This window comes from Ptychodera flava, chromosome 16 (genome assembly GCF_041260155.1).
Source record: "Ptychodera flava strain L36383 chromosome 16, AS_Pfla_20210202, whole genome shotgun sequence".
NCBI classification, from domain to species: domain Eukaryota; kingdom Metazoa; phylum Hemichordata; class Enteropneusta; family Ptychoderidae; genus Ptychodera; species Ptychodera flava.
Window position 1 is genome coordinate 7,112,193 of NC_091943.1, and position 20,143 is coordinate 7,132,335.

Below are 20,143 nucleotides of genomic sequence, written 5' to 3' on the forward strand. Positions count from 1 at the left end.
ATCAAACAATAGCACAGGTTTCTGAGAAGCCTTACTCACTGGTGATTGGGACAATGGCAAGTTGAACAACACTGCAATTATTTGATGTTCAATCCCCCTGCAGAATATACTGACTCAGTGTGATCGCCAAATGAAGAATGCTCTATTCACAGGTATATGGCTCATGCCAGCCTGTGGATGAACAATCTTTAAGACATGCTATTAATCAGGTCTTTGTTATTAACAGTAGGTCCTGTCAACCCACTGGGCAATGAAGACGACTCGCCAGTCAGGCTTGTCAGTTTTCACATCAATTTGACTACAATGAATTGTTTTTTCACGGTTAAGTGTGACAATGACTTCAAATTGGCTTGTCAGTGTTGTCAAACATAAGGGCTGCATGTGTCAGTGAAAAATCATTAGAAGGAGAGGATTTCATGCTACATGAACCAGAACAAACACCGCTGTTTCCCTATACACAATACATTGGCCAAACAGCAGGGCTGAACTGAACACAGGTACTGATGCAAAATGATTTAATACAACTACTGAGAATACATATTGCATGAAAAATATTCTTGAGAAACATTTTTAGTGTGCAGGAAACAGTTTCATTCATATATCTTAATAAAATTTTCAATGTCTGTAATCACTACAGGCTATAAAATATTCTTCCAAAACATGACTTATGATGCATTATAGAATGCAAATCCTGGCTTTAGTCCAAATGCAGTTAATAGGTATTTATATATCTTGTAGCCAGCATGAATAATCCCTTCAGTGGTCAGTCATTTTCTCAGCTGCAATAAATTTAAAAAGCTGTCACAGAACTTACTGTGAAAGGCATTATCCCAATTATGACAAAATTACTACAAAATACCGACGACAGCCAAAATTAGGAGTAATATCTTCTGGACATACCTGCACCCATATCCATGTCAGACACTTTGGTCTCTAGAGGGCGCTGTACAATATTCTTTGATTCCAGATCAAGTGAATTGTGTGTTTCTCCCAAAATGGGGTCTTGCAAAGTACAGTACTGATACCATTGGATATAAAGAAACAGTTGCTGAGGTGATATTCATCTAGGATTTCATAACTGATAATTAATTCTTAAATTATTCTCTAGCTGACTTTTGACATAGTTGACTGTTATCATTACATCATTATTTGTACATGAGAACAATTTATGCTAAGTATTAAAATTTGCATTTGAAACCAATGAACAACTGCTTCCTCTAAAGCACAATTTTGTTAATAAAGTAGAAATACAAATATATTCACAGATGCAGACATCTTTTCAACCATCAACACGTACACATGTTTTCCATGTTCATTTATCTTCCATATGAAAGCTGATATTAATAAATTAAAATGAGGTTGTTCTGAATTATGGTCAGAAACCGTGGGAAAATACAGAATGATTAGCTGCATTATTTTTATATATAGACATACAAAGTTGCCTCATTTAAAAATCAATACATGGTTACATCTATTTTGAGAGAAACCTTTAACTAGAGGCAAGAGTGCATACCATCTCGGCCAGACTAATCTCTGTAAATCAGCCTTCTTGATAGCTTGTTTGTTTTGTTCTAATTGATGACAAGCATGGACGTAAAGAGCATATTTGTAACCAATCTGGAATGCTCAACTGTTCATTCCTTACAGACTTGAGAGACCAAACCTTGTAGTATCATAAATGCATTATTATTCTGAGCAAAGACAATGATTTTGTCTATCAGGGGGCATCTTGGGTCTGTGCACTGTGTCCTATAAAGAGTGTACACGCTGCAATTGTAGATATTTTTATCAGAAACTGTACAGGATTGTATTACAATGTAATCTGCCTCTCACACAATGTGTGACCTCACTGTACTAACTTACACAAGTTCAAATGTATGTCAGCATACTCCATTTCAACACCAAATAAACTGTTTTCTCTGTCGCCGTTTTTGTTGTTTTTACCTTGACCAGGCTACTTTGTAAATTTTATTTAAATATTTCCATGACCTCAAAGTCACCTTTTGTATAAACAGACAAGTTAAAGACAACACAGTGGGCAAATCTAGCCAGCTGTGCATGGAAGATAATGTCAGAAGGTGACATACCCTCACAATTTTTACGTTTTAATCATCAAAATCCTCAATGTAGCAGCAGAGTACGTGTCTGTGGGAAGATACTGACATTTTTGAATGGATATAAATTAAGAAAACAATAGTTTCAAGTTTTTACATATTTCCATCCATAATAATGTTTGATCAATCTTTTCACAAAAACTGACACTGATGTCAAGACTTGAAATTGAAAAGCAGCTACATTTCATAGTTTTTGATCATTTATAAAAGTTAAAAGAAACTGTTCAATTTTTTCTTTGGACTAAGATTTGGTGATGGGCAAATCTCACTTCGGAGCACTTACTTCATTTGGTCAGTAAGATGATTTAAAAGGCATTCAGAGTGTTGGTGATCCAACAGATCCTTTTGATTAAATCACATGATACAACTACTGTACAACCTTTTTTATCAAAACTACATAACAGCAAGGCACTAGACTCCTCTTTAAATTCATCAACTGTACACAAATTTTATCCCTGGGATGACAAACATAACTTCAAGCACATCTAGCGATGAAAGATCACCACAGAGTCTGTTGACTCAAAGAGTCACTTAAAATTTAAAGGTATACAGTCGCCTGTAATCTAAATATGCCCATATATGGTCAAAGGGACGTTCCTTGGTATTCAAAATGCCCATGTGAGGGTGCTGTTTTTAAAAAGCGGCCACCCGCTTAAAATCTGTGATTGATTAGATTTTCTCTTTCCATTGTAACTGTGGCAAAATTGGAACAGATGACAGTATACCTTTAAGGAGATAACCAAGTTTTTTGAGTGGTTTTCCAGAATTATTATTGTGTGAATGCATAGTCAAGTTTCCAGGAGTTTTTGACAAACATAGAAAATTCACTGCACTCTCCACTGTACAGTTTTGATACAACAAGCTAATAGTGGTTGGTACAACTTGACTATGTGCCAAGTATCCGAAAGATAACAGCTTTCAGCTTATCAGTGAATGTCACAATGCTGGCTCTCACAGTAAAACCTTGACAGTGGCACAGTAAGTGAGGCTACCCACAATTCCCCTTGATTTGTTCACTCAGACATTTTTTGCTAAAGGCTTTTTCAATTTTATCATTTTCTTAACAATTTTTAACTTACAATTCAAGTTCAGGATTATTTGATAAGACTATGTTCGAAAATTATTGATTATGTTTAAAATTCAAGAGAAATTGAGTGAGAAGTTTATGTTTGGAGGTGCTAAAAATTGCACACTTGTCAAGATAAAGTTATCAGCAACTAAGATGGTCTCATCATACCACCTGTCAGACATGCAAATTTCCTTTGTTACGAACAGTAAAAAAAAATCAATACCCTTTCCTTCGCCAACACAGATGCAACTTATTCCCTTAGTTTCCTTGAAAATATTATGTATGGCTGTCAAAAATTTATGTCGACAAAATTACAAAATTGCTATCTCCTCCGCGGAAAAAGGGTTGATCTTCTCATTATTCACAGTGAGAAATCAGAAAATTATGGTGATCAGAACTATGTTGCCAGAATTTTGAAATATGGACCGAGTTTTTCTCTGTACAGAAGAAATTTGCTTCAGTTCAGTGAGTGATCTCCGTGTGTACAGATCATGGAGGATTGTGGGTAGCCTCACTTACTGTGAGAGGGTGATCGTATCAAGTCACCACAAAACTCTTTCCTGAGAGCCTGACAAATAGATTCTGACATTCTACATCTACTTACTTTCTAGTTCAATCTCACTTATTTAAGTCTCAAGAAACTACATACAAAGCTACAGAGTATTTAAGTATTTAACTAGCCAACTACACAATATGTAATGGTACATTGCTGAATTCCAGTAATGACTTATGTAGAACTTGTTTTGCAGCAAAATGCTACATCACTTCAATGGACATAAAATGAAACCATTCAATGTATATCCTTATCTCAGAACTCTTGACATGTACAAAAAGACTGGGGTCAACATTTTTACGGAATAAACAAGGGACAAAATATCATTACGGTTTACCACATTATCGTTGATTTTTAAATCTTAAAAGGAGAAAGGAAAACTTCAGTTTTTCTAAATATCTACTACTTTAATTGAGGTTAAGATGGGTATAATCACTGCAAAATTTGGTGTAAAGTTTAGTAATATCATCATCATCATCATCATCATCATTTATTAAACATAACAACTACATAGGGTTACTGTACTTCACAACAATTCAAAAAAGTTATGATGGCTGTCACTTATGCACACAGAGCAAATACCATCGAAGTACCATACAAACCATCTATGATATCAATGCCATCAATTAATAGTTAAATGTAGATGTAGAGCTGCTCAGTGTTAACCTGGCATGATGACCAACCTATCATCTTCTGATTTGACAGCTGCATGGTGGTATATTCATCACAAACTTTATTAAGAAAATGAAATACTATCTGGCGTTATGCATCACACAGCAATTTAGGAGACAACATATCAAGCTATTAGTAGCTTCCACTGGTGAGTTTTGTTCCGCCTCAGAAAATGCTGTTTTTGCAGTTGCCCTGTCAAACCATCTTCAGTATTTTATACTAAAAGGATAACTAGGAAAGTGACGTCAGTATTGAAAAGCTGACTCAACAAGATGATTTTTTTTTACTCAGCAAGATTTGATCATCATGCCGATGACCTTCCATCATAGAGATGAAAAGAGACAAACCAACCTTGAACATCTGCCGATTCAAAATAAACTGGGTTCCTGGCAAACAGCGTGGCCATGTTGGACAGCAAAGCATCACACATGGTTGTCGTATCCATGATTCCAGAGAGATCATCCGCCGGAATCCACCAACAACAACGGAGCAGCAAAGCGCGTCCAGATGGATCACAAAACCAGCACTGCATGCAACAAGCGTATTCCTCCACACACAAAGAGCTACTGGTGATACACACATGCACTCACACAGTCAGGCCTACAGTTTATGCTATGATTCAGTCGGCTAGCCAAGAATTCTAATCTATTTTTAGCCTTGCTCCGTAGCTTTGCACGCATTCCCTCAACGCTGGAACTGATCAAAATTGAACACAACATGCTGTCTGCCGGTAATCCAACCCGGCAGTGGTAAGCAGAGAACTGATAACAATGTCCCCATAAAAATCGGACAAAAGTTGATAAGGATACTGATTTCAATCCACAATCAGTGACATTGAAAGTTTTGATTCAAACCATACGGTACTTTAAAGTGATGCAGTCAAGTTTGGAATGTAAACAACCCTGACATTGGAATCAATAACAAGATAGATCAACACATTTTTCCCTCCTTGGTCGGCAAATTTCACCAAGTGGTTACCATAGCAACAAGAAAATATTGTTTCCCATCACATAGTTCTTGTAGAGCATTTTTCTTTTCCAGAATCAGTAACATCAGGAAGTGGTTCAAACCACATACCACTCACTGTCACTTAACCTTAAGGTAGAATGCACCTCGAAAGTGAAAGACTTACACTTTGCTCAAACTTTCCACAAAGAAACTTTCAATCATTCTCTTACTAAAATCAACAATAAAATTGGGGGTCACCATGCAAAGTTTGGAACCAGCGAAACAAAGTACTCAACATTTAGCTATATTTGAAATTCAAAATGGCTGCAATCCATGTGTTAACTCTATGGGTAAAACACAAAATTTCGGATTTTCCGAAAAAGCAAAACGGTGAAAGTTTTTCTTTCTCCAAGAGCTTTAAAATGAGCTCTCACAAATGGTAGATCAGTTAGAACTGTAGAAATTTGAGAGTCCAAATATCTGTCCCCGAGGTGCATTCTACCGTAACATGGAAACTTTTTAGACACACTTCTAGATATAATTTTATGTTAATTTCGAGATGGCCTATCTTAAAAGATTGAATGCCTATCTTAGAAGATTGAATGCCTACCTAAGAAGATTGAAGAGAGTTAAAAAATATCATGACTATCTTATATATTTAGTACTCAAGAAAGTTTATTGACATATTTTGAGACTTTGTATGTGCCCCTGTACTTGTACAAGACAGCAAAAGCATTATATGTTCCATGTCAATATCACCTACTGTAGATCATGTCTGCTTCACTATCAGTTTAAAGAGTTGGCAGTCCCATTTTAATACCTAGACTGAACCTATCATTCAGAGTGGTACTATGAATGAATGAATATGAGAGAAAGCCAGGATTGTACTCACTAGTGTTAGACCTCACTCCAGCTCTGTTGGTCCTGAAGTACATTGGCAGTGAGTTGACCAACCAATCCATTACGCTGATGAGTGAGTTTAATCCTCTGTCTGGTACAAGAGGGTCATCAATAATCTTCACTTTCAGCGTCTATTTGATGATCTCCACATGACCATCCAATCATCCTCTCTGACCTTGCTATTTTCGTGTTTCATACAAGGAAATTGTCTATATATTTATGGACGAAAGTTTACAAATCAGTTGTGCCAGGCTGAATGGGACAGTGAAGTAAACATTATATTGAGTAGATTTCCCATGTCGACTGTTTTGCCGGAAGGAAGCGGCCCAAAATAAAAACTGCAGTGTGCCATACTGTGACCTGAAACCAAGCCTTCAGATATGATATTTCACATGGCGGCCTTCCTGCCTATCTTTTTGGTAATTAACAAGAATTAATAAGGTTTTGGATGTTAGATAGATTTTCTCAGCGGCACGTTCACATGCTATAAACAAGCGTGCCTTCACTCAAGCATAGTTGTGCAAACTAACCACTTGTAACACATACAAGCTGTCGATTTATCACACTACAATCAAAACCAATCACCTGGCAACTGTATGGTGCCAACGTTATATACAGCAACTTTCAGCTAAACCATTTTTGGAAACTTTATGACTACACTTAGATGAGTCATTTTGAGTTGCAATAATTTTTTTTTTTGCAGCTCTTCATCTTTGCATGAAATGAGAGAATTTTCCCTAGGTGCATGTCTTGAGTTTTGCAATGTAAATTTAATGCACTTGACAGTCAAACCTTTGCAACCTGGACAAGAACGTCTTCTTGAAGTGAATTTTGATTTTCAATTTTCATATTTTACTGGTACACTGGCTTGTAGAATAGACATAAAATTCAAACTTTGGACAAACTCTTACAAAATATTGTTTTGAAAAAGAAGTTTATTGAGAGATTTTTGTCAACTTAGAGTCAAATAGCTTTTGAAAGACACAGTGGCGGTATTCAGGTAACAGACTACAAAACCAGTACAGGTAAACCTTTAGATGTCAAGGAAAGTGAAATGTGAGGACTTTAGCTGAATCAGAGGAAATTACAACGGAAGTGAAACAGGAGGATGATGTAAAACTGTAAGTTTACGATACTGAATCATATGATAAAAGCCATAACAGAAACAGGAAGTAATTATTTCAAAACAGAAACTTAAAGTATCAAAAAAAAAAAAAAAAAAAAAAAAAAAGAGGAAAACCTCTTCACTAGAATGCAAATGGTCGTTAATTTGAAATACCTGACAAAGATGAATAAATCAAACCGTAATTTTATTCCAATCTTTATTGAGAGCATGCTGTACCTAACGATGAACGATATGTTAATAAATTCTCAATGAAATGATATAAAAACCTTTAGGTTCCATCAAGAAATCAGAAAAAATCTACAGATATGTAATACCTATCATGTACAGTTCAAAATTCCAATTCAATGAGTTCACTGTTGACATAAAACCTTTGCTTTTTTTACAAACCTTCACTCATACTATAACTACAAACAAGAAAATAAGTTTAACTTTGGTGTCACAACAAAGGCAACATGAACATTTGGAAGATGTACCTGGTTTACACTCAACATTGTTGTTTTAACTTGTGTAACTTTTTTGCCACCTGTGATATTGAAGGGTGGTACATTCCTTGAAGCTGAAAGATAACATTTAAACTTTTGCTAAAACTTTTGTTTGGAAAACGTCAACCATTCTCTTTCAAAATCAAGAATAAAAATTTGGGAGTCACCTTGCAAATTTTGTATTACAGAAACAGATTACCTAAAATTCAGAAACTGAAAATTCAAAATGGCCACTTACTACATGTATGTTGCCTCAGAGGGGAAAAATTAAATTTTGGATTTAAAAAAAACCAAAACAGAGTTATAAAAACTTCCTTTACTTCACAAGCTTCAGAGTGACTCCATGCACAAAAGCAGCATACCAGAAATTTCATTGAATAAATTTGAGTGTCTGTATATCTGTCCACGTGGCATATTCTTTATTGAAACTGAAAAATTGCGTAGTGTCTATGATATGTGTACACTCACTAGTTGAACTGTATTGACAACCACATGGACAATCACAAGGAAATGCATATGTTTTAAAAACACTGAAAACATCACCTTCTACAAAACCTGTACTTTGTGTCAGCCTCATAAAAATTTCACAACAAAAAGACTGGTTCACATCCTGCATAGAGTAGGAAGTTATTTTCAATTTTATCATATCAATGAGAGAAAACGTGTTTTTCTAAGCTTTGAACACGCCATGAATAAAATTACAACTGTGTATACAACTACGGAAATCAATGCTTGCTTGTATTGTGGCAACACACAGCAGAGTAACAATTTAGACCACTTGCCACAATGCAAAGAGGTTTGATGGTTTATATTACACACTGAAATACCTGACATATTTCCACCGTGAGTTCATGAAAATTGTTCTGTTTTGCTCAATTTATCTGGTAAGACTGATCTCTCCACAGGGACTGCTGACCCATTTATTGACCAATGACTAGTCCGAAGATGTCCATATCATTAGATAGATAGACAGTTCGCGATATCTTCTACTGCTGTTACACCAATCTGATGACTCAAAGTTTGCCCTGAAGATACCACTGACTATGATGGCTGACATGTTTTCTATCACAACATGTCAAAGCTTCTTCACAGACACTTTCAGATCACCAATACAAGTTGCTTTACATCAGCTTTCTTTACAAGGCAAGAGTTCCTTCCCCCCCCCCCCCCCCGCCCCTGAAAATCACTTTTATCACGGACTTTCCTTGGAAGAAGCACATCAAAATAAACTTTTGGAAGGTTTTAGTGTTAGGGCAGGGTTAGTTTTTATAGGGTTAGCATACTTAAAAGTATCGTACATCCGACCCAAGAAAAAAATTCAAAAATTTTGGGGTGGGGGCCTTAAGAAACTCTTCCCTTTAGAACAATCTGGTACCACCACTAACTATCAGTAGTTCAGGATGGTCCTACTTAAATTTGTAAATCACAAATGTCCCATGGACCTGGTAATGTATTATCTTGAATGGAAATTATTTTGGACCAGTTTAATGTCATATTGACAGTATTGAAGCCTGGACTCGACATCCAGCATTATAGAAAAACCTTATCCACATGGGCTGTCAGGAAATCGTATCTTAATTTGTGTAATTTCTCATTTTGCAATTATTGCACTAATGAGCCGCACAGGAAAAAGTAACAGTGAAATTGAGATGCCACACTGTCCATCATATTCAACAGAATGATATTGTAACATGAGTTGGAACGTAAGATATTTACATATATGAGTCATTCCTGGTCAAGAGTGACTAGATAACTGTCAATTTTAATGAAGATGCTACCGAAAGACCAGAAGACAGCAGATGGATAAACACATTTGTTTTTCCTGGCATCTCAGATGCACCACTCAGCACTATTGGAAGTGCAAGCTTAAAAGTACAGAGTTTACAACAGGCAGGCTGACAATATCACAGTTGGCAGTCAACATTACACTGAATTCCTAATGATATTGGTAATGGTCACAAATTTTACATAAAGTTTGTTTCGGAAAAAAATTTTTTCCTGTTGATGTATGTTTTGACAATCCACTGAAGTACATTTCAAAGACAGAAATCAGCATGACAGGATGTCCGATAATGAACTGAGTTTAAACAAATTACCAATCACAATATGGTTACACTGGCCTTTAAAATCAACAACATTGCAGAGACAAAGGAAGTGAAAATGTGGTTTCACTTTGCTGGTCAGACAACATCAAAGTCTGCTAATTGTCGGTAAATATACCACAAATACGGTGACAATCTAACATACTTTGTATTGCATTTATCAGTTCAGATCTCATGATACATGAGGCATATTATGACAAAACAGGAAAGCTAAATAAGGTGAAATCTAGCCGAAAAGTTCCTAAGTTGTTGCAATCTGCGAGCCTAGGTTTGCATGGTTAATTATTCATGACGTGCGACGGCATGTTTGCTGATTGGTCAATTGTAATATCCTCTATATGGACATAACTTTGACTGCTATAGGTAGAGTGATTGCAAATCCTAAATTTAACACATTTTTGGCAAGCACAGTGTTATAATATCTTCTTGAGTAACAAATATTGTAAAAAGAAAACACTGATTGCCATTCCAGATGAAATACATGGTCTTATCACAAAAGCAATGGGGAAAGGAACTTTAAAAATCACATTCAATGGCAAAAACCACAAACTATTCTATTCTGTTGAACCAACGCTACAGGGAAGCATTTGTTGTTACGGAATTTGCAGTGATGCTGATAACCAAATATTGTGTTAAAACACTGTACAGTGAGTTATAATTATATCAGATAGTGATGATCAAATGTACAGACAACAATGCTAAACTGATTGACTGCATCAACTCATTCAAATTTTACAAAAGCTGTACGTACAGATTTTACTCAGCAGGACCAGCTCAATAAAAGACATCTCATCTGACTGCCCGAGGGTTCAATCCCTTTCCTGGGAAGTCCTTCTGGCAGATTGAAATCCTCTTGTTAAAATTACCTTCTTGGTTATACACACTATGTGCTGCATTATACTGTTCCATTTTAATGCAGGTTGACAAATTTTGTCTTACATTATGTTTACACTTATTTACATTACATGTGGGAGGAAAAACTTTCGGTAGTTTCCTCTTGATAATGGGACATATCCTGAAACAATTAGTCAATGTTTTCAATACTAACCCAGTGTTCTCCACAAATGAAAATTAAAGGCGGGCGGCTAATTAGCATATTAATTTGCATATATTTGCATACAATTTACATATCACCAGGGCTATTCACAAGGCATTCCAGTGATGAGATATACTTCTGACATTCTCAATATTTATCTCCATTCAGCAGTGATTAATGGCAAGCTATACAATTTATTTTTACATTTAAATCCTATTTACTTTAAATAAATAATAAAACCTCAAAAGTGAAAAAAAACACATTGAACTAATACAAACAATACACAATTTAGTAAATATATTGCACAATACCAACATGAAAATTCAAAAGTAGGCCTACATGAGAAGTAATCAGTGTTCGAAATAGTCGGTGGCAAATGGTGGCACATTTTCATATGATCCTCTGTTACTATATGTTTGTCTGTAGCCGGATTGATATAGCCATGAACGTCTTTTTTTTATGTCCATGACAAGTTGATACGGGACTGAATAATGCACTAAGTTACAATGCGGAGTCAGCGGAGCATGCCTGCAGAGAAACATACGTTGACTTTAAAACTCAATTCATAGTAAAGGGAGGCCAGAAAAAAATGATACCAAGTATTTCCAAGAGAAAGATTTGAAATTTCATCGACTCTTGGTTCGGCAAACGTACAAAACTTCGACAACTGCGCAGCGTAGGCTGCCATGCATGTTTGTGTGGAGCACGCTGGCGCACTTGATCTCGATCACACGCGACCTTTGAACTATACAGTACAGAACCGTATGTAGGTACATAGCTGCTGTATTCGGATGATCACACGAATGATGATTTTAGCTCGTGCAGTTTCTTTTTACTTCATTTCATTGTGCCTTTTATATTTTAAAACGGTCACGGATTTTGAAACTTCATCAAACGAAACTGCTTCTCAAAGTCAATCGAATGAATCCATGCAAGTTACGAATGCGTGACAGGAAGTGACACACATGGCTTCAACGTCATGTGGACGTACACGGATCTTAAAATGGATAACTTGGCTCGGATACGCAACGACCTGAACACGCGAAGTACCATACTTTTTTGCATCTGATATTTGTCTCAACCAATCGTACGATTTTAGCCAGATCTGATCGAAATCACTTTTCCTGACATTCGGATCCTTACAAGTACTAGACATTGGCGGCAATGGCAGTTGACTATAGCATAGATGCTTTGACTGAGTGTCCGCTGGCGAAAATGCAACACCGAGCCTTCGAGTGTACCGTGTCCGTTGTATGAAATGGACGGTGTCTGTACGGTACGGTCGGCAGCTTAACACATTTCAAGCTTTTTGAATCGAAGTCTTAGCCAGTGTTCATCGGCACTACGGCCGTTTCACACTTGAAAAGCTCGCTGAAATAAATGCGTGACAAAATCGCCGCTGAGAAACAATAGGTCTTCAACCACATTTACTAAAGAGTATCGGCGGATATGAAACAGGATCGGGCGAAAAAAATAAAGGATCGGGGCCGATCCTGTTAAACGGCCTGGGGAGAACATTGAGGATTGCATGCAGTCGCAAAACAAAGTGACAGATGTGTGAACGGCCCCTCTTTAACACGACGTTGTCAGTTGCTGTCATTTTTATTCAATAGGCTTTCAGATATTGTTCGGACAACTGACTGTGAAAACAGTTTAGGCGACAGAAAACAAAGGTGGGCGGGCGAGATTAAAGGTGGGCGGCGACAAAAAGAAGCCGGGCGCACCGCCCGTCAAAAACCCCTAGTGGAGAACACTGCTAACCACAGGGAACCTGTCAATGGTTGTGTGTTTCACCGCTTTACAGACTTAAAATGTTGCAGTGATTCATATCATGTGTGTAGTGGGTCCCTGTGTCTGTAATATGTGTACACAGCAAATAATAAGTGTGCAATCATCAAATAAAAGTTTTTGCTATCATCATGGCTTTGCACATAAAAAGTGTCTGGTAAGTGACCATAGTAGTTAAAAAGGCTTTTTGCTAGGGGCAATTGGTAAATGATTTGGGAACCCTGGTAACATTTCTGCTGTTCCCTAATCGAAACCCTGGTATAATGACAGGGGAACCCTGCTAATGTCCACTCACTGCTCCTAACAAAAACTGAAAATATGGATACTCAAACAAGTGTTTTTATGAGCTGTATCCACACAATATACAATGGTATGAATTGTGAATCCTAGGATGATATCCTTGGATACACTTGCTTTGAACCATTCATGCTGACAGTAATAACAGTGGAGAAAATATTTTTTAAAAAGTGACACGGTAACTTCAGTTGTCTAAGAATTCATGAAAGTTGCAGTCGTTAGTGAGATATTTACAGTAAAAAGTCACAGCTGTTGGCTCTCGCATGGCAGAAGGGATTAAAATGTAAAGAGAGTTTATAGAGAGCAAGAGCTATGGCGTATCAAAAATTGTATGGATACTACGGATGCATGTTCTTGTGAGTTGGTGAAGTTCATGGTGGTAACTGAACTAGTAATTTTCCTGTACATTCTGGTACATAGCTATGTATGTACTCAGAAATATAATTTGACAAAGAATGGAAATACTTAAGTTTCGTGCTAAAGAATATTATTTAAAATTTTGGTACTATTTGCATGTACAGCTCAAATTTTATATAACGATACACTAAAAATCAGATTGAAGATTTTTCAACCAAGTTCTTACATGTACCAAGTGTTGTCTAGAAACCAAAGCATAGGATTGTGTTCATCAAGTTATACTGCATTTTCTACATATTGGAAAGGGTTATAAATAAGAAGCCATGCCACTTATGTTTATTTAGGTGAATTATCATCGAAAATATTTTGCTTATTTTTAATATACAATTTGGTGATCATATTTAATTAAGAATGAGAATATAATACAACATTCATTGGATGACTGGGAGTGACTAAATTCCATGCTGACATGAAAATCTATGGCATATATTTTACTTGCCACATGAGGGCAGTATGCCAGGACAGTATGCCAAGACAACTGCTGAATGATGTTCTGTTATTCCTCAAAGGACATGCAGGGTTCAAAAGATTTCTTCTGCACAGTATGAAGATTAGAGAAGTTGTGTCCTCTATTTCAGAATCAAAATTCACTGACATAAAAACCAGACATTGGGAAAATGTTATTTTTTAAGGGTATTTTTTAAAGTCTCTTTTCTTTCAACCATCACAATTTTAATATTTTTATTATCCTACTCATATTGTTTGCTTGCTTTATTTGTTAACTTGTGACATTTTGTTATGATGCTTTAATCTTTGTTAATCACAAATCACGTATAGTGCATTTACCTTTTTGCAATTATGTAATGCGCTATAGATACAAAAAATAAATATTATCATTATTATTAATATTATTATTATCATTATTGATGTTATTAGAATGAGGGAAAGATTCCTACCACAAGTTGGTGCTTCATCACTGCTACCTGAAGAGAAATGCCACTCCTTGAAGAAGCACGCCTGTCCTTTGTCAAGACGGAAACACGGATAGCCTGAAGCTTCTTGCACATCTTCAGCTGCCTATTAAAAACAATGACAAAATTTTGGGAAGTCACCATGCACTGTATCAAGTCATATCTCAGATGTTTGCGGAATAAGACTTATGTTCACACATAAATCCATTTTGCCATGTTTTTATTCTACTTTATTGCGGCTTTTAAAGAAGTAGATCTTTTCACATGCATACCAATGTGGTTACCTCTGTTTTCACTATGACTACAGAGGGCGCTATGCAAGATCATTTTGTGATAGACTACAGATGCATTTAATGCATTCACAGTTATGTAGATTTGTTTTATTTGCAAATTTGTTGAAATAAATTTCTCCTTTTAAAAAAAGGACAACAGATTCCTCTAGAAGAGTGCACAATCTTTCTCAATAATTGTCCAACAAAGTTTATTGAGGGGCAATTAATGATAAATTTCTTAATTCTATCGATAGCTCATCAATAAAATTGCAATTATTCTCCACTTTTGGTGATTTCCACTTCTGGTGATTTGGTCCAATCGTGATTGAAATAAATGTGGTTTGTCTCAGAGTCAAAAATGTAGTAACATGCAGCCTGGACACATACATATGTCAAAACATGCACCTCTCTCAGTGGCTGGACTACGAGTCAAAATTTCTTCTAATTAATTGTTTTACAACAATAACATATGCAAGTACTCACTTGTTCATCATTAAAGTGATACAAATGAAAATCTTCTAGAGATAGGACACAAAACTTTGGTTTCCATTGTAAATGATTCCGACATTGCCAATGTTTACGTTTGCTAGTCGACTGACCTGCATTTATAGGAAGGAAATATAAGTGTATCATAGTCATCACTGCATGTGGAAGAAATGTTTCCTTTCCCTCTCCTTGATCAGATTTAGGTAGTGGCATTTTCTCAGGATAACTTGAATTGGAAAAATATACAAATTCATGACACCATACGTATCACCATACCGTAAAACAGAAAAGAACAAAGGTGACTTATAGGAGTAACAGAATGCAATACATGTGCATCCTTATTAAAATATGATAAATGTGACACACACTCTGATTAACACACATTGTTGATGCAAGCATATTTTTATAATCATCAAAAGTTTTAGTGTTCGGCTGATAACATTAATATTTGGAGAAGGTTTAAATCTGATTTAGAGCAATGTGAAATTTTGTAAATGCACTTTCAGTAGCATATTGAAGGAATGATTCTCTATACAAGAGGTATATAAACATGCATGGGTAGGTGGGGAAGGAAAATGCATCTTGTGTTTATTTACAAATTTCTGTTCAACTCTTTGAAGGGATGTCACATGCAATCAGTAAGCTGTTTATCTAATGCAGCATTATAAATCATAAGACAGTAGAAGTGAGATGCTCGTTCTGCTGTCTATATATTAATTAACAGCAGATTCACCTGTATTGTTCAATCTTGTGTGGATTTTTAAAAAAATTTGCAATAAACGAGTTAATGCCATGCCGTTTATGTCTACCTGAGTAGAGCTTATAGAAAACCACAAGGCTGTATTAATGCTCATGTGTTTAAATTATACTGTTGTCCATACCCTTTGAAGGGGCTCTTTAAAACAAATAACATTTCAGAGATGTTGGAACATCTACATGAAATTAAGCATTCAATATTTGGTGAAAATGGCTGTAGTATGCAGCAGCATAGGTGAGGATACAACATGTAATGAACACTGTTGAAATAACCCACCAACAAGTGGTTTCATAAAATATTTTTTAACTTTTATGTGGTTTTCCTGTTTTTGTTTACTTTTTCGCTACATGTGTATTTGTTGATTGTAATGTAGGTAAAGTAGACAGCATTTACCAATACACGTACATAGAAGGTCACTTTGGATAAAATTCAGAAATTTAGAAACAGCACGCAAATATGACAACATGAAAAGCTAGTAACAAAAATTTAACATACATTTGTTTTGGATAATTTCTTGTACAGGAAGGATGAATGTCAGCTTTGGCTTAGTTCAATTTATGATGTAATACTTTTTACTACTGTATCTTAGATATTTTGCTTCAATTCACCCCTTCCCATAATTAAGCTAAATCTTTTTCATCTGGATAACATACATGACTGCAATGATAAGTTGTAGTGGCGCCTTCAGACCTTTCAACGAAGTTCTACAGAGGTTTTATGATACTTTGATAGGATACCACTTCACCGAACGCACGGCAACCCAACTTTAATTTTATTTGGCAACATTTTCTCAACTGTTGATTTTATGACAAGTGTAAAGGATTTGACGGGAAATTCAGTAATGGTTGACTTTTAAGTACGGAAAGACAAACATTGCCACACATTACGTCTGGAACGTTAGCAACACTTGCTCCCCACTTCAAGTAAACAGATTAATTGCGGCCATTGCACTTGCTGACTGGGATGTTATTTCGATACTCTGTGAAAGAACTGTTGAGGTGTGAAACAGCGCTTTGTTGTGCCTACAATATCGTAATGGACAAAGAAAATGATCTGACGCAAACAATAGCTGGTAAAAAAGTACAAGTTACGAGGAACAAAGGGTAAGCTTTTGCTTTGATAGGAATGAACGTTATCTAGCCATGTTGAATAAACTAAGCTTTCAATGTTTTGTCAACTCGTTCAGTTTTAGGGTCTGTGGACAAACATACCACACTCAATATACTCGCGAGACGGCTGAATATAGTCGACTGCATTTTGCCAAAGGTTTAGTTAGGGTGACATAGCCTGAAAACGCGGTCGAGTGAAGACAAGGTCTTGTAACCTTTTGAACGTCTGTAAATTTACCTTCGAGAAATCACGATTACTCGAGATTGCTTTGATCGCTGCCGAAGCGCGGGGACGACGTCAAGACCGCTTGTTGCCCCGCAAGACACAACCCGACCAGTGGTCGTAACGGATATTATACTAGTTCGATATTCCTAGTCGACCAAACAAAGTTTACAAGCGGATATTTCTCTCATGGAAAACTCATGTCGTTCGGAACGACGAGCTGTCGTGAAACGCTGAAAAACTTTTGTTTGAATTCCAATAAAAGCCGCGGCCGTGCAGGCGAGGAAGCAACATTGTAACGAACACACTGAAAAAAATACTCACTCAAAACTTTCAGCCAGCCCTCAACTCTTCCACCGAGCTCCATTTACTGTGTATTCACTGTCGTTGAAACGATATCCATTAAGACGGCCCTTTCTGCCGTCATACAGACCTTTACGATGTCCGAAACAATGGGCCAGCTTCCAACTTTGTTTTCACGCTCTCAATCTCCCCGGGGTTCTCGTAGACACTGAGCGTATGGATATTGTTCGTGTTTACCTGTACAGAAAAAGTGACTGAGATGCACAAAGTAACTGCCAGAGATAGTTTGTGTTTTAGTGTCAAATGAAGGATAAAATACGGGAGAATGATTTTCCAGAAAATAATAGCCAATCCCTAAATTTATCATGGCATTATCTTTATCTTTCCAACGAACATGAGAACTATTTTATATCAGTGTACGATTAATTTGGACGTACTACGTCGGGGAAGCCCATGACGTCACAGAAAGGTGGGCGGGGTTGTCAAAACTTTTTCTTTTAGTATTTTACCACGTTTGAAAAAGAAATAACACTCCGCTCGTTCAGATTGTCCGTCGTGGTGAAATTGCCTTGGCTGGCGGATGTTGAAGACACCTTCAAAATCTTCAACCTGATTTTACTTTTTTGGGGGTTGTTTTATGTGCTATGTTATGTTTTGGTTTTGTGTTCTATGGTGTTTGGTGTTCAGAACGCATCTAAATTTCTCTACAGGACATAACAAAGTTTTCTGAATCTGAAACCTTTAGGAAATAATTAGAGAAACTCCAGACAAATATTTAAAATCTGATCGTCATTAATCCATCACTATAACATCACCTTTTTCGCATTTGGTAGGTTTTCTATCAGCTTTGTCTGTGTACATTGACTAAACAATGTACAACTTTCAAAGGAGAACAAAGGACATAAACAGTCAATGTCAACAACCACAAAAGCAAGAACCATGAATTGAGGACTGCTAGTTTAACTTTCGTAACATTTCCATTGGCAATTACATGTACTTGCATATGTCATAATCAATATATGGGGGCTGGACTTTGCAAACGAGCCATACATGTGCATGATGTATTCCAGGACCATGAAATATTTCGAAGTAGAAATTTGAAGAGGTGAAATTTTAAACATTATTAAAAGCCTTTTCAAAATGTTGCTTCACTGCCCTTTTTGTGTAACCACATTGATTGTGATGGAGGGACTGTGCATGGAGAAACTCTAGTAGTGTTTACTAAGTGAACATTTTGAATCTAGCTTTTAAGTTGAGCTTGCACACCACATTGTTTTGTTGTATTTTTTCTGATCTTGTTGTGGAGTCAGAAAATTGCGATGAGATAGATTGAGATGAAGTGCAGATCTACCATTCACTGACATGGTGAAACAACACATCACCATATATATCATGAATGCTGCAACATTATTTAAGTCCATGTACTTGATTCTTCTTGATTGACAAACATCTACCAAAACGAGAGATTTTTTCAATCTAAATTTCCACTGATTTTTTTCTGATAAAAATGAAAAGGGCCAAATTTTTGTCCAGTTTTGATAATTCATTGATAAACATAGTTGATACTAGTTTAGCACGTGAACATCTTCATCTATTCACAATAAATATCACAACATTCTTGTTAATTGACATTATTCAACTTTATTTGAAGTTAAAATATGATGACAAAAATTGCTGTCCATCCATGAAAAGCAAACATTTTCCAGTGTTTATTTACTGATTAAAATTATTTGTCAGTTGCTGCTGTCTCAGGTGTTTGAAATACACCCTGAAATATAGTCTATAGAATTCACAGTTTATGAGATTTAAAAAAAAAATTTATGATAGTCTAAGTTTTCCCTGGAACAAACACAGACATATATTTCATCCCTTAAGCAACACAGGAGCAGTATTGACGACGACACTGTACTGCACCGTGCACGGAGTAATCTGTAGGCACATTGCGCGTAGTCCAACCCAAAACTTAGCAACATTAATCAAATGGTCATGGTAAACATATGGGTACTTTTGGTTTGTGAGCTATTTCTTTACAATTTTATTCATTACTGTATGTGTTACAAATACGATCTCCTGACGCATAAGGTCAGGGATGCACAGAGATAAAGCATTACGTCTCAGGTTGAATGTAGGACAGCGCGCGGACAGACAAAGTGATGACGTCATAGTGCAATTTTCGATTCGAAAGTTTGGCTAATTTTTGCTGAAATCTTCTCACCAAAAGCTACTTTTTTCTCGGATTTGCGATTTGGCGATTGGCGAGTGGGCAGCGGAAACACTGCAGGAGCTTTTGAAAATTGCTAAGATTATGAAAATTGAATTTTAAAACTTTACCGAATAACCCCCTTCTGTGCATTCCTTACACTTCAAAGTACTAGAAGTGAATGGGTAACAAATGTTGGTAAATCCAAAAACGTTTTCCTTGAAATGTTTGTATTTTGCAAGAAAGGAATGTGCAAGGATTCACAGATCAGTTGGCCAGCTGAACTACATAAGGCCAAATCTATAAGTAAATAGTTGTCTTCTCTTAGGGGGCCTTTCCAGCTTTTGGAATCAACTAGACCATTTAGCATTATGTTCA

At 36.3% G+C, this 20,143-nt stretch overlaps 2 protein-coding genes across 4 annotated transcripts in view; both read right to left on the reverse strand.

Moving 5' to 3' along the window:
• The window catches only part of LOC139152655 (ras GTPase-activating protein nGAP-like), a 160,114-nt gene extending 142,363 nt beyond the window's left edge, over nt 1-17,751 (reverse strand). The window contains exons 1-3 of one of the 3 annotated variants that reach the window (XM_070725917.1): nt 17,587-17,751; nt 15,171-15,286; nt 14,401-14,521 (exon numbers count right to left, since the gene is read on the reverse strand). In XM_070725917.1, coding sequence (XP_070582018.1) covers nt 14,401-14,521; nt 15,171-15,286; nt 17,587-17,629 — 280 coding nt within the window. In that variant the 5' untranslated portion in view covers nt 17,630-17,751. Of the gene's footprint in view, nt 1-4,759; nt 4,901-6,248; nt 6,384-14,400; nt 14,522-15,170; nt 15,287-17,586 lie in introns of those variants that run through there. The other 2 variants (XM_070725925.1, XM_070725918.1) reach the window with 2 other exon arrangements.
• Nucleotides 1-20,143, reverse strand: part of LOC139152663 (E3 ubiquitin-protein ligase TRIM45-like) — a 401,328-nt gene that overhangs the window by 299,316 nt on the left and 81,869 nt on the right. The gene's annotated exons all lie outside the window — the stretch shown is intronic.